The sequence below is a fragment of the Gavialis gangeticus genome, unplaced genomic scaffold (genome assembly GCF_001723915.1).
Source record: "Gavialis gangeticus isolate Ggan-Ray unplaced genomic scaffold, GavGan_comp1, whole genome shotgun sequence".
NCBI classification, from domain to species: domain Eukaryota; kingdom Metazoa; phylum Chordata; order Crocodylia; family Gavialidae; genus Gavialis; species Gavialis gangeticus.
The window spans coordinates 81,229,043-81,242,677 of record NW_017728993.1 but is presented as its reverse complement, the minus strand read 5'-3'; the positions used below and the strand labels follow the sequence as shown (position 1 = coordinate 81,242,677).

The 13,635-nt window shown below is 40.4% G+C and overlaps 1 protein-coding gene across 3 annotated transcripts in view; it reads right to left on the bottom strand.

The window, feature by feature from the left end:
- Positions 1 to 13,635, bottom strand: part of FNDC7 (fibronectin type III domain containing 7) — a 44,174-nt gene that overhangs the window by 12,336 nt on the left and 18,203 nt on the right. For 2 of the 3 annotated variants that reach the window (XM_019502072.1, XM_019502071.1), the window contains exons 7-13: positions 12,361 to 12,615; positions 10,558 to 10,815; positions 9,490 to 9,744; positions 8,398 to 8,652; positions 7,486 to 7,746; positions 6,367 to 6,396; positions 2,825 to 2,881 (exon numbers count right to left, since the gene is read on the bottom strand). In XM_019502072.1, the coding sequence (XP_019357617.1) occupies positions 2,850 to 2,881; positions 6,367 to 6,396; positions 7,486 to 7,746; positions 8,398 to 8,652; positions 9,490 to 9,744; positions 10,558 to 10,815; positions 12,361 to 12,615 (1,346 nt within the window). In that variant the 3' untranslated portion in view covers positions 2,825 to 2,849. The remainder of the gene's footprint in view (positions 1 to 2,824; positions 2,882 to 6,366; positions 6,397 to 7,485; positions 7,747 to 8,397; positions 8,653 to 9,489; positions 9,745 to 10,557; positions 10,816 to 12,360; positions 12,616 to 13,635) is intronic. The other variant, XM_019502073.1, reaches the window with a different exon arrangement.

Here is a 13,635-nt window from a genome sequence, read left to right as displayed (position 1 = left end):
CCCCCATGCCACTTCCCTCCCCCCTTCACTCACCACTACAGACTTACCACCTGGAGGCAGCTGTGTCCAGTGTCTTCGAGGACTGCTGCCTGTTTAGTCTATGGCCAATCTCCGAATCTTTTCCAAATCAATTCAAAAGCTTCCGATTCAATTCGGAGCTTTTAACTGGTCTCCTGCTTCAACTTGGATTTGGAAATTTGGCTGCTGAATCGGGCCGAATCTCCTCCAGATTGAATTGGCTACTGAAGCTTTGCACAGCCCTAGTAAATAGTAGGGGACCTGGGCTACAGTTTGAGGAAGAGTGCAGCTTGCTTGTGCAATAAAGCTACACAGTAAGATGGGAAGAGCATGATATATAAGAGCACAGCCCAACACTAAGTTTGTATTTTTTCAAGGAGACAATTGTGGTAGGGTAACAGCTGCTGCTCCTCCACTTGCAAAGCCTGATCTTTGTGGTTAGGTGACTCAAGACCTTAGGGTTAGGGTGACTGTATTATTTTTTTCAGGAAATCCAGGACACTGCCCAGCTCTGTGCCCCTCCCCCTCAGTCAGTGGCGCTGCTGCAGGCAGAGGCAGATCAGCAGGGTACGGGGTGCAGTATTTGTGGGGAAGCAGAGCGGCATGGCATGCCAAGCAGGCAGGTAGGTAGGCACTGCTGCTTGCAGTGGGAGCAAAGGAACAGGACAGGAGCAGGGGCCACCTTGCCCACATGTACCCAGCCTAGCTTCTCCTGAGCAGTGGTTGGAAACGGGGTAGGCTGGGAAAGGATCCCTTTACAACTAAATTTTTTTTTAACAAATTCACTAGTAAGTAGGCAACCGTCGATCTTCTGGATCTTGATGTACACATACAAAGGTCTAGTCAGATGCCTGATGAATCCTTTTGTGGCTGATAAGCCCAGTTCAAGAACAATACAGTTTGTAATAAGTTTCACAGATTCATATGTTGTTGAAGTTGGGAGTCCACGCTTACCACATGCTGCTTTCCTTTCTCGTATTGCTTCCATCCTCTGATCATAGTCACTTCATGTTGAGCTGAACCTGGTGCCAGATGTTGCCTCTAGATTGGACAGGATTCTGCCTACTCCTCCCAGCTTTCTATGCTGATGTTGAATGTCTTCATATAACTTTTGCATGCATTGTGGTACCACCACAGAGGGCAACCCAGCATTCTAAAGTGGTCTGAAATTTCACTATACAAAATATTCTTGGGGATATAGCCTCCTCCCATTCTCCTGATGTGGCTCATCTATCACAACCTTTTCTTCCTGATAGTGGTTTCTAATTGTCAGTCCTGCATGCTCCAGTTCCTCTGGGCTTAGTAGTCTGTCTTCCCACTTTGTTTTCAGGATCTTATGCAGACATCTCATGTAGAAGCTTGTTCAGTCTCTTGCTATGCCTAGCATATATAGTCCATGTTTCTGAACCATAAAGCAGGGATGGCAGCACACAGGTCTCGTAGATTTGTATCTTCAGTTTTACTGATGGGTTCATAGAAACAGGGACTGGAAGGGGCCTGTAAGATCATCAAGTTCGGTCCCCTGCCATGGGCAAGAGGTAATAGGGCTGAAATGAGTTTGAGGTGCTTGTCCAGCCTCCTCTTGAACACCACCATGGATGGTGACTGCACCACCTCTGCTGGAAGTATGTCCCAGATTCTAGTTATCCATATGGAAAAGAAGTTTTTCCTCATGTCTAGCCTAAACTTTTCCTTGACTGGCTTGTGCCCACTGGTCCTCATCCTCCCAGGGGATGCTTTTCTGAAAAGCTGCTTTCCCAGATCCTGGTGTTCTCCCTTGACATATTTGTAGGCGTCTATCAAGTCACCCTTCAGCCTTCTTTTACTCGGACTGAACAAACCCAGATCCCAAAGTCTCTCCTCATACGGCCTATCTCCCAGGCCCTTGATCACGTGGGTGGCCCTTCTTTTCACCCTTTCGAGCTTGTCCACATCCTGAAGTGAAGTGCCCAGAACTAGACACGGTACTCCAGCTGTGGCCTCATGCATGCCGAATAGAGGGGGAGAAACACCTCTTTGGATCTACTGGTGGCATGCAACAGCAGATGTGTCTAAGTTTTGTTTGCTGTGTTGGCAACTTCATCACACTGATGGATCATATTCATCCTATGGTCAGCTGTCACCCCCATGTCCCTTTTGGATGCAGTGCCAGCCAGTGGACCCCCTCCAATCATATAGATATGGTTAGGGTTATTCCTACTCAGATGAAGGATGCAGCACTTGTCTCTGTTGAGCCTCATCTGATTAATTTTAGCCCAGAGGAGCAGCCTGTCCAGGTTGTCCTGGATCTTTGTCCTGTCCTTGGATGTTCCCACTTGTCCCCACAGCTTGATATCACCTGCAAACTTAATCGCTGCGCCTTTTCACTCCCTCATCCAGGTCATTGATAAAGTTGTTAAAGAGTACAGGCCCAAGTACTGATCCCTGGGGGACACCACTAGAGACGGCCCTCCAGGATGAGGCCACCCTATCAATTACCACTCCCTGGGATCAGCTGCTGAGCCAGTTGCCAACCCATCTCATTAGCCTGGTCTAGGCCAGTACTCTCTGACTTAATTTGAGAGGATTTAATGGGGAACAGTATCAAAGGCCTTGCTGAAGTCTAGGTAGATGACGTCCACCTCCTGTCCCGTGTTCAGCTGGTTAGTTACTTGATCATACAAGGACACCAGGTTTGTTAGGCATGACCTCCCCTTGACAAAGCCATGCTGGTTGTTTCTCAGTACCCCACCAGTTTGCGGTTATTCCACGAACACTTCTGTAATAGCCTTCAATTCTTATTTTATCCTTATTTTAAAATCCTTACCTGTTTATCTCCATCTAAAATGATGCTATTCTGCACTTCTCTTTCCTCTATAAATCACTGCAACAAAGCAGAGGTTTAGATAAATTCAGCTGGGAGCAAAACATAAACAACCAGCTTGCTAAGGAAATGTTTGTTTGAATACTAGCTTATGCAGCAGTTTAGGTCATAAAATTTAAGAGGAAGGCTATTTAATTGAAACTACAGGAGAAGTTTAGGCAAAATAGTCTATACTGTATTCCCATTTGTAACGAAGTGCTACTTATCACTGGCATACTGTGACTCAATAAATAATGGAACATGACCATACAGTTTCAAAAAGTACCTTACAATCCTTCATTACCACGAGTAGTTAGGATTTCACCTCCCAGCACTGTGCTGGGACAGTATCAGATTCAAAGGGGAAAATGTTGCTATATTAAACATTATCACTCTTTTTGTATTGCACTGTTTTTCTTGGAGGTTTTAACCCAATACAGGCAAGGCCTGACTGATTTGCTTTTAAGAACAAGTGAGACCACAGCTTTCAGCACTACAGTTGCTGACCAAAATACAGGTAAGATTTGTGTAAAATACAGAGATGTGAATTTCATTCATTTAAGGATAAATAAATACAGATAGATATTCAGGGAGAAATATCATGTGCAGAAGACCAGTGTACAAGGGCTGTGCACTCCTTAATTGTACTTGCATCTTGTTTTGGGCCGAAGAATATATGAAACTGTGGTATGTTATAAAGAATTTATCTGCATGAGTTTGAAAGGACATCATGTGATAGGTGGTGAAGCTATACATGAGTTAGAGACAATCCTCAGCTGTATGCCAATGAAATGTTTCCTCTGCACCACTCTGTTATATGTTCTATATGTGCCACCTATGTTAGAAAAAAAATACTTTAGGGATTTTTTCCTGAGTTTCAAAAAACTTTAAGTAGAATAATTTTTAGAGTCTTGTGCTGGTAAAAACCATCTGCCAAGAGTTCAACTGTGCAAAGCTTAAGTGAACAAGGTTCTTTGGGTAAATCTGATATCTTTTATTGGACCAACTCAAATAGTTGGAAAAATTCTTCTTTGCAAGCTTTCAGGTACAAATACCCTTCATCAGGCTGAGGAAGCGTCTGCAGTTGGTCTGTGCTTTTCCTGGATGGAATGAATAGTAAAGAAGCCAGAGGCAGGTATGCATGCAAGAAAGCCAGTCAGTGAAGCTGTAAGATCCAGGAATGCTGATGGTTCTGTTGTAGGTTGCAGTGATTGGTGGGGTGGAGGGGGTGGTGGAGATGTATTATCACTAACACATCATGATAATATATGTTATCATGTTAACATATCTCCACCACACCCACAACAGAACCATCAGCATTCCTGGATCTCACAACTGCACCTCCAGAAATGTAATACATCTTATCCAATGCACCAAATGCCCTGATGGAAAATATGTAGGAGAGACTAAACAACTGTGCACCAGAATGAACACACACTGAAAATATAGCAAAGATGAGAATACCCTATTACCTATGGGGGCATATTTCTCACAAGAAAACCACTCTCTCTTCAATCTCTCAGTTCTAATCCTCAAAGGGAATTTACAAAACACCTTTCACAGATGAGCCTATGAACTTCACTTCATCAGCCTACTGGATACAAAAAATCATGGACTAAATATAGACATTGGATTTATGGCACATTATTACCTGCCTAACATCTGACTCCCCAGGTACCTCTCTCCTATTTACCAGCTATGTTCATTTCCCCTTCCACCCCCAGCCTGTCTCTCACCCACGGACTCCTCAATTTACATCTTCATTGACTGGCTTTCTTGCATGCATACCAGCCTCTGGCTTCCTTACTATTCATTCCATCTAGGAAAAGCACAGACCAACTGCAGATGTTTCCTCAGCCTGATGAAGGATATTTGTACCCAAAAGCCTGCAAAAAAGAATTTTTCCAACTATTTGAGTTGGTCTAAAGACAGATATCAGATTGACCCAAAGAACCTTGTCTGCCTATGCCCTTAGACCAACACAGCTAAAACGTACACCCCTGAAGCTTAAATGAAGTCATCTGCATTAACAACAAACACTTTTTTCCCCACAAAAATACTAAAACCTGAAAATGTAATATCTCTGGCCCTTCCAGAGCTAGAAAACAGGTCCTGATCCTAACTAGAAAGAAAAGCCTCCCTAATGGTATACAACTCTTGCTTCTACCCCAGCAAGACAATTAGCTTACTTTACAGTTTGTAACACTTTTAAATCGGGAAAAACGGTCAATGTCTAGAGCTGAATTTTGCTGGGCTGTAGGATGGTATAATTTGGGGGGTGATGGCAAATTGTGTATCTGAAGGGATAAGAAACATTTTGGGATTTATACTTTTTTTTTTTTTAATTTGCCAGTTGTTTGAAACTGCTCAGAGTTTTAGAAATCTAGACTAAATGATTGGAATTACAGATTTATTGTTTCCAATTTTTGGATCATTTAGTCTGATCTCTTGTCTAATAGAGAGAATAGGACTCTGCCACATCATTCCTGCATCAAATACATAATTTCTGATGAAATGCAAGTCTATATTTCAGAAAGACATTCAATCTTGATTTAAACATGTCAAGTGACAGAAAACACCATGTCCTTATGTAAGTTGTTTCAATGGTTAACTATTATCGCACTTAAATTTGTCCCATTGGGCAGAGGGCACATGATTTGATCATAGGCATAAATTGTGAATTCATTGCATGCTTGTTCGGTTATTGTATATCTTCAATTTATTGCGTGGATAACATTAAACATCCCCTGTGCTTAAGTAACTTGCCATCAGAAGCCAGTGTCATGTAGAACAAAAGTGTCAAACTTGATCACCCCTGTGAGCCAGATTCAGAACTGACAGCAGCAGTGTGGGGGTTAATACAGTCATCACTTGTCCCTCTGCTGCCAGTATGCATGCCTATCAGGCTCCATTGCTAGGAATTCAGTGAGCAGGCCTTGCCCTTGCTCACCCCACTCCTAAATTCCCAGCCCCATTGGCTAGATTTTTGGTACCTATGATGTAGAAGAATCTTCTAGTATTGTGGAGCTGGCTGATTCCTTTGACTACCCCTTTCCCTGCAGATGTGGTAAAGTTTGTGGCAAGGGAAAAGGAATATATAGGTAGGCCTTCCCTGACTCTTAACCCCTGGCTGCCATAACAGCCTCTAGCTCAAAGGGCAGGGATTAGATTTTATGCTAACTTTTACACCGGGAGACTGATTTGACATAGACCAATTCCTGAATGATGGGAATACAAATATGATTAAATCTATCTTTGTACACTACCTCAAATTATGCCATATTCAGCTTTGGCAAAATATCCAAGCTCCAAGCAAGCATCTTGGCAAGACATTATTATTTTATTGGGTGTAAATATTTTTTCTATGGTAGAACTGAGAGAACGTCTTTATCTGAAAATAACGTCTCAAGTTATTTTGAAGGTGAAGTACTTTTCATTTTAAGAGAAACAAATTTCCTATTACCATCATTTTCATTAGAGGTTAAATTGTGGTAGTATTGTCTTACCCATTCCAACAGAACTTCCAGAGCATGTCACTGGAACGAAACACACAATAACCATGTGAATGTTCAGCATCTAATATTACAATAGAAATACAACCAAAATAGTGCACAATACTACATTATCTCATTGGATTTCTTTTTCCATTTATAAATGGTTTGAATTTCAATTTTTTTCAAGAGGAATTCTTTTTGTTCAATGCTCCCAGCTTTCGTTTTAAAAATACTTTTTGTTTGAAGAATGTCCACTTTGAGCCTTTGTATTAGTGCAGACAGACTCTATCTTGAGATCATCTTCGATAAGCCCAAATCACAAACTGTTCCCCCCCCCCCGTAGTCTATACCAAAGCTGTCCAATAAGTTGTGCTTCTTATTTCTCCAGTGCAGCACCAACATATCTTCTGCTAGCTGGTTTGTGTAATGATTGTCTCTGCTTAAGGGCAATGGATCGTAAAGGGGAAGATGCAGAAGAATGGGAAGACAAGAAAAGGGAATTGTGGGATTGTTGGATACCATTATTGCCCAGTCTATATGCTGTCACTCCAGAAGGATTTCCTGTGCTTTAAGTCTGCAGAGTGAGGAAAGTCCCAAAGACAACAGAAAAGGGTAGGCTAAGAAGCAAGCAGCAGCATGTTCCACCTCACATGGAGAAGTTAGCAGAACTTCCAGGTTAGGGGTTGAATACCACTAGAAGCAGGTGTTTAGGTATGTGCTTGAGAATGGCCTTAAATTTTTCACCCCATGAGCATTCACATAGCCTCAATTTGCTTACAGGGATAGGTCATAAAAGGGCTGCTTTTGTAAATAAAACAATATTTTAATAATTAAAAAGTGTGTGTTTTTAAAAAACCTTAAGAAAAAGAATTCCAATGATCTTGAAAACAGGGCAAGGAAAAAAACATGCCCTTGACTTCCCAGAATGCTCCTTAGCAAGCCTGATCACAAACTGGTTGCGGGATGGCCTCTTTGAGGACCCAGTATTAGAACACAAAACTTTTGCTACATGATATCTCTGCCTTCTCCTTTTTCTGACACAACCCTGTCCTATATAAATATCCTGTAAATTATATTGACATACTTTTAACAAAGTATACAGAGTTCAAAGAACAATAAACTAAGTATTACCTGAGTATATCTTTTTAGGACAGAATGGAGGCTTTGTTCCTTTATCAGTAATTGGAGATACCATCACAGTATAGATATCCCCACAAGGTATCTCAGTGACATCACAAAATCTCAAACCAGACTTAGGGGTACAGGTGAAATTGCCTTTTGATCCATATAGATGTGTAGTATAGTTTATCAGTCCTGCAGAAGTCCTCCAGTATATTCGGATACCATTATTGCCTAATCTATATAATTTCACTCCAAAAGGACAGCAAGCACCTAATAAGGAAAATAAACACAACATGTCTATAAATAGTTTAGCACTTTTGTGAAAGAAATTGTAAATTTTTCTTAATAGGTTTTTATCAGATGAAGTGAAAACTTCCCAGTACCTATATTTAGACTACAAAGATTTACAAAGACAGAGCAATTGTACCAAGTGGGGAATAAGGGAATAAAAATGACCCACCAAAATCCCAAGCAGACTGGGGCTGGAATGCAGCCTTGTTTACAATTGTGAATTGGAAGTCTGGTCAGGATTGCTCCACAACCAGTGTAACAAGGAAAATAACAAGCTCTACATCCAGCATAACAAGTTTACTGGATGCTGGATTGCTGCAGAACCTGCGATCCCTCTCCCATCTCCAGACTTTTGCTTGGCTTCTGCTGTTTGGATCTAGCATATAGCCCTAATCCACAGTGTAGAAAGGGAATCTCAGTTCCTGTGTACAGATGATCTACCCATAACCCTGAAGCTAGACCAAGGGATTTAAGTGTCTAAATTTCACTGACATTACATCTATGTAAAATAGGGAATTGTAAATGTATTAACTATTGGTTTACTTTCCGTTACAACCTTAATATGAAACTAAGACTTTTTAGTACACTGTATCTTTCTTTTATTTTCTGTTGCATTTTTTGTTTACATACTGGAAGAATAGCCTTGATACGTGCAGTCTGATGTCAACCCAGTTTCGCTAATTGCTTTCAGCGACACTGTATAGTTGGTGCCACATGTGATGCATCCCAGGAGACACTGGTTTTGGAGGGTGTGGCACCTGGCCCATCCTTTTGGTGATTCCAGTACTGTTACATATGTCTGTGCACCAGTCCCAGCAGACCAGCTGATATTTGTTACTGATTGCGTCAGTTGAGTTAATGTCAGATCATTAGGGCAACAAGGAGCTTCAGAGAAAACAAACAAAGAAAATTCAATCCTTTTCTGCTAAGATCATATGCAGTCCCTTTTGTCAACATCTTTGGTTTAGATGTACTTAGTTTAAATAATGTTAAATTAAAAAAACTCAATTTTTTAAACATTTTTATTGCCCTTTAGGCCTGGTCCAGGCTTTGTTAAAGTCACTAGGAGACTTTCTGCTGATTCAATGGAAGTTGGATAAGAACATTAGGAAGAAGTACAATGTTAGGAGCAGTCCTTTAAAAATAAATAAGGGGAGAAGGGTGAAAGGAATATATATGTTTAGGCAAATATTACTAAAGTGGTTAGATATTAATCTTCATTCAGCACGCTAAAGTAGATCAGATATAATATACTGATAAGACCAGACAAAGACGAGACATTTTTTCCTTAGTGAGATAAAGATATTATCCTTGGATTACTATGTGAAGATTTTTATGAGCGAGTTCTGCTCAGTGGAACAAAGTGAGTACAACCAGTCATTGAAATCCCAGCGTCTCTCTTAGCCCTATATTAAAGATCTAATTGCTAATGAGAAAGCCATGCACTGCATAAAAATGGTGTGCTATGAAACCCTGTGGCCCATGAAATATAAATGCTTATCATTAGGGTTTCTCAGTATCATGTAGCCGCTATAGAGTAACATGACTACTGTCTCACATCCATACATTTGGGCAGATGTCATATCATTGCATATTAAATAATAATGCACATATATACACTGTGAAAAAAACAGATGGACAGAAAACTATGCACATCTATCAGAATTATATACATGGTAATGATTATATTTTCAGTTACATTTCATACTGATTGCCACATACCGGTTTCGAAAGGGATGCTGTAGCTAGGTAAGCTTTGTCCTACTGTTGTACTTGCCACGACACTAACAAAGAAGACCGATCCACAGGGGAGATTTGTTATGGAGCAGGAATTCCCAGAACTTGTGCAATGCCACAATCCAGCATCTCCTCTGGCAGTTACAATATATGTAGCTTCATCATTATTAGACCGCCAGTACACGCTAATTATGGAAAGTGCATCCTTTGAGATATTTGTTATTTCAGGACTGCATGGGGCTGAAAGATTTCAAATTGAGCAGGTTTAAGTTGTGAATTTATCAATATAGAACTCTTCTTATTATATATGGTGGTCAACAACTGTGAATTATTGTAGCTATTTGACAAAGGCAATTTAATTTAGTAACTTTCTATTCAAATAGTTTGGAAGAGTTTACAAGCACATACATCTAAAATAAATATTACAGACACAACTCTTGATTAATTGGCCAGCTAAATTCCACAAAATACACAGTGCGATCGTGAATCTGATTTTAAAAGTGCAGGGCTTCAGCAGTTTTCAATGCAACCACTTAATTAGGTGCCTGATTGTGGATTTAGGAGTCTACATACACCTTTAAAAAAAACAACAACAAAAAACCCCCATTCTACTAGGTTTGCTTTTCTTTGTCAACTAGACATTATAACAACCTTACTTAGCAATTGGTTCATAAAATTGCTAACTATTTATTTCTTATGTAAATCTTAATTGTTCATAGGGTGCTATTGAACGCTTGGTCTTTTTGCCTGGGTTTCATTCTGAGGCAGCAAAATTATTCAAACGTATATGATGAGATGGACAAATATCTATTCCCAGTTAAAGCAACATCACCTCAGTAAATTACTGGTTGTGATATAAACCTTTGAAACAAAAAGAAAAAAGAGAAATGTTGTTAAAACCATGAACCATTAGTCCTCATTTGGTGATGTTGCTTTTACTGGGAAAGGATGTTTGTTTATCTCATAATTCTGAATCGCCATCATCACTGGTATCTGTGGTAGCCAACTAGTTTTTTCTTGTATAAAGAAAAGAAAGAAAAATGGTCAAAGTACCTGTTAACACACATTTAGATGCACAGGATGTGTTGCTTCCCCTGATTTCACTGAAAGAATAAACAGTGATGTTATATTGGGTGTTACACTGCAGTGAAGACAGAGTGCAAACTGTAGCAGTGTCGTTACAAAGTACCACACCAGTCCAATCAACAGCTTTTGTTTCATACATTTCAGCACCACGGACAGGAGACCAAAAAATCTCAATTGTATCGCTGGACACAAACACTGGATGAATGTCACTAGGGCAACACGGTGCTAAAAACAAAGAAAGAACATCAACACTACTCATAAACTGAAAAATGCTAAATATTAAACTGAACAGTGTCCTGTGTACAGAAACACATCTGATCTGAAAATTTCAATCACTGATCTTGGAGTAGCTGTTCTTAAAAAAAAACAAAAACCCCCGAAACTAAAAGGAACATGAAACTGCAGAACAAGAAATGATCCACAAACTGCATTATATTAACATTGGTCTCAACAGAAACTCTGAATTCTTATCTCATTACTTGGGCTAGTTGTTTGCTCCAGTGTTTCTCATGGTTTTAACTGCCATGTTTCTCTTAATCCCCCAATTACTTCTCTTAGCAGCATTCCCCTTCCCTTTCCTACCTATATAAAATATTTTTTCCCCCTTCCAGTCCATTTGCAGCATCTGATGAAGTAGACTGTTGCCTATGAAAGGTCATGATTTTCTGTACCAGTATCAAAAGGTGCCATCCTGCACTAATTTATGCCCTCATTATCAAAAATTGCCGTATGTCACCCACACTGAAGAATTTTTCATGCATCCAAAGCTAAATCTATTTGAATCAATTCCATGTCCCTTATTTGAACACAGAAAATTCTATTTTACATCCTCTTGTGGGCAAAGAATATTCTTTCATCTATTTGGAGTCTTGATTGCAGTAATAATTTACTAATCTGAAAATAACTCTTTATACTCATATTGTGCCTTCCATTTTAGGATCTGAAACATTTAGTAATTGCCAAGTTAAGCCTCAAAAGATCTCAATGATCTATGCATTTTCTCATTTTACATATGGGGAGAACAGAAATTTATGGAAGTTTGGGAACTTACAGCAAGGCTATGGCACATCCTGAACTAGAATTCACGTTTCTTGACTCTCAGTATTGTGAATTACCCATAAGAGTATATTCCCTTCACTTATCAAAATATCTTAGAATGCTCACACCTTTTAGAATTTATAAATTTGTGTTGTCACATTTGACTAACACATTGGCTACTCAAGTTAACCTTGATTGTGGTTTAAAATTGAACCCTCTAGTATATTTGCTAAATGCACCTTATCTTGTTGGTGGTCAAATCGCCAAACATTTTCCTTCACTTTTTTCAGCAGAAAATTGTCTTTCAATTACACAGTTTGTTGTAAATAGTGTCTGCTTTCCATAGAGAACTATAAAGTCATTGTTGAAAACAGAAACACCCAAAAAAACTGAAGTGTTTGATTTGGGGAATGCTGCTGCAATGTCTCATGCCCCCATTCTGCTAAATAGTCCAGGTTCCCTAGGCAGCCTACATTTTCCATGATGTACCATGGTGGCTCAGAAAGGAGACTGTGCTGCATCACAGGAGCCCAGTTTTCCAGATGAAAATAGCAGCTGTACCGAATATTAACTTCCATGAGGTACTGCAGAAGCCTCTAAAACTGAAATGTTCTGGCATTAATGTAACATCCTCTGCCATTTTTTAAAAATGTTTGATCGGGTCAGCTTTTCAAAAAAAGAATTCAATCTAGAGATCACCAAATGCGAATGAGTAAATAAATTGCTACTTACCAGTAGTATAATTGAGTACTTCACCTGAGGGACTCTGCCCTGCTTTGTTGTATGCAAAAACACTAATGAAATACATGAAACCGCAGTCTGACTGGAAGTGGCACTGGGTATGGGATGTGTTGCAATGTACCTCCAAGCCATCATCACTTTTCACAAAAACCACATAATATTCACCAAGATCTACGTTAGACCAGGACACTGACAGGTTACCAGGATCATCCTCTTCAATTGTTATACTTCCTGGTGCACAAGGGACTGGAAAACCAGATTTAAAACAAAAATGGGGGGTGGGGGAGGGGGATTATTAATGTATTTGAAGAATTTATTTAAATAAACACTTTTACTATGCAAAAAAACAAGGGTATTTAGAGTTTGGCATGTTGGATAGTTGAAACACGCCCAAGTGAGAAAAGAACAACTTATCTGGATTTTTAAAAAGGTGCAGCAATAACATGTGGTTACATTAAAATGTTACTTTCAGAAGGTAAATGCATATTGAGTACAGAATGCATCATTTATATATTTTAAACAGAACAAAGTACATGCTACTGCAGTCACATGCATAAGAAAGATCTTGTATGGTTTAAAGTCCACATATAAATAATAGCACTGTTCAAGTGCACAGCTGTTCGAGGACTCCTGGTGCTCGGGCCAAGTCCCTGAGGACTGGAAAGGGCCAACGTGGTCCCTATTTTCAAGAAGGGGAGGAAGGAAGACCCTGGCAACTGCAGGCCAGTCAGCCTCACTTCTATCCGGGGGAAGGTCTTTGAAAAAATTATCAAGGGCCACATTTGTGAGAGCCCTGAAGGGGAAGTGATGTTGAGGGGTAACCAGCATGGGTTTGTGCAAGGCCGATCCTGCCTGACTAACCTGGTCTCTTTCTATGACCAGGTAACAAAGAGCTTAGACGGGAAGGACGAAGTTGATGTCATCTTCTTGGACTTCCAGAAGGCCTTTGACACAGTGTCCCATGCAATTCTGGTGAGCAAGCTGAGGGACTGTAGCACTGATGAATGCACAGTCACATGGGTGGACAACTGGCTCCAGGGGTGCACCCAGAGGGTGGTGGTGGATGGGTCAATGTCGACCTGGGAGGGTGTGGGCAGCGGAGTCCCCCAGGGCTTGGTCCTTGGGCCGGTGCTTTTCAACATCTTCATTAGAGACCTAGACGAGGGTGTGGAGAGCACCCTGTTCAAGTTCACTGATGACACCAAGCTGTGTGGTAAAGTGAATACACCGGCAGGCAGGGACCGCATCCAGGCAGACCTGGATAGG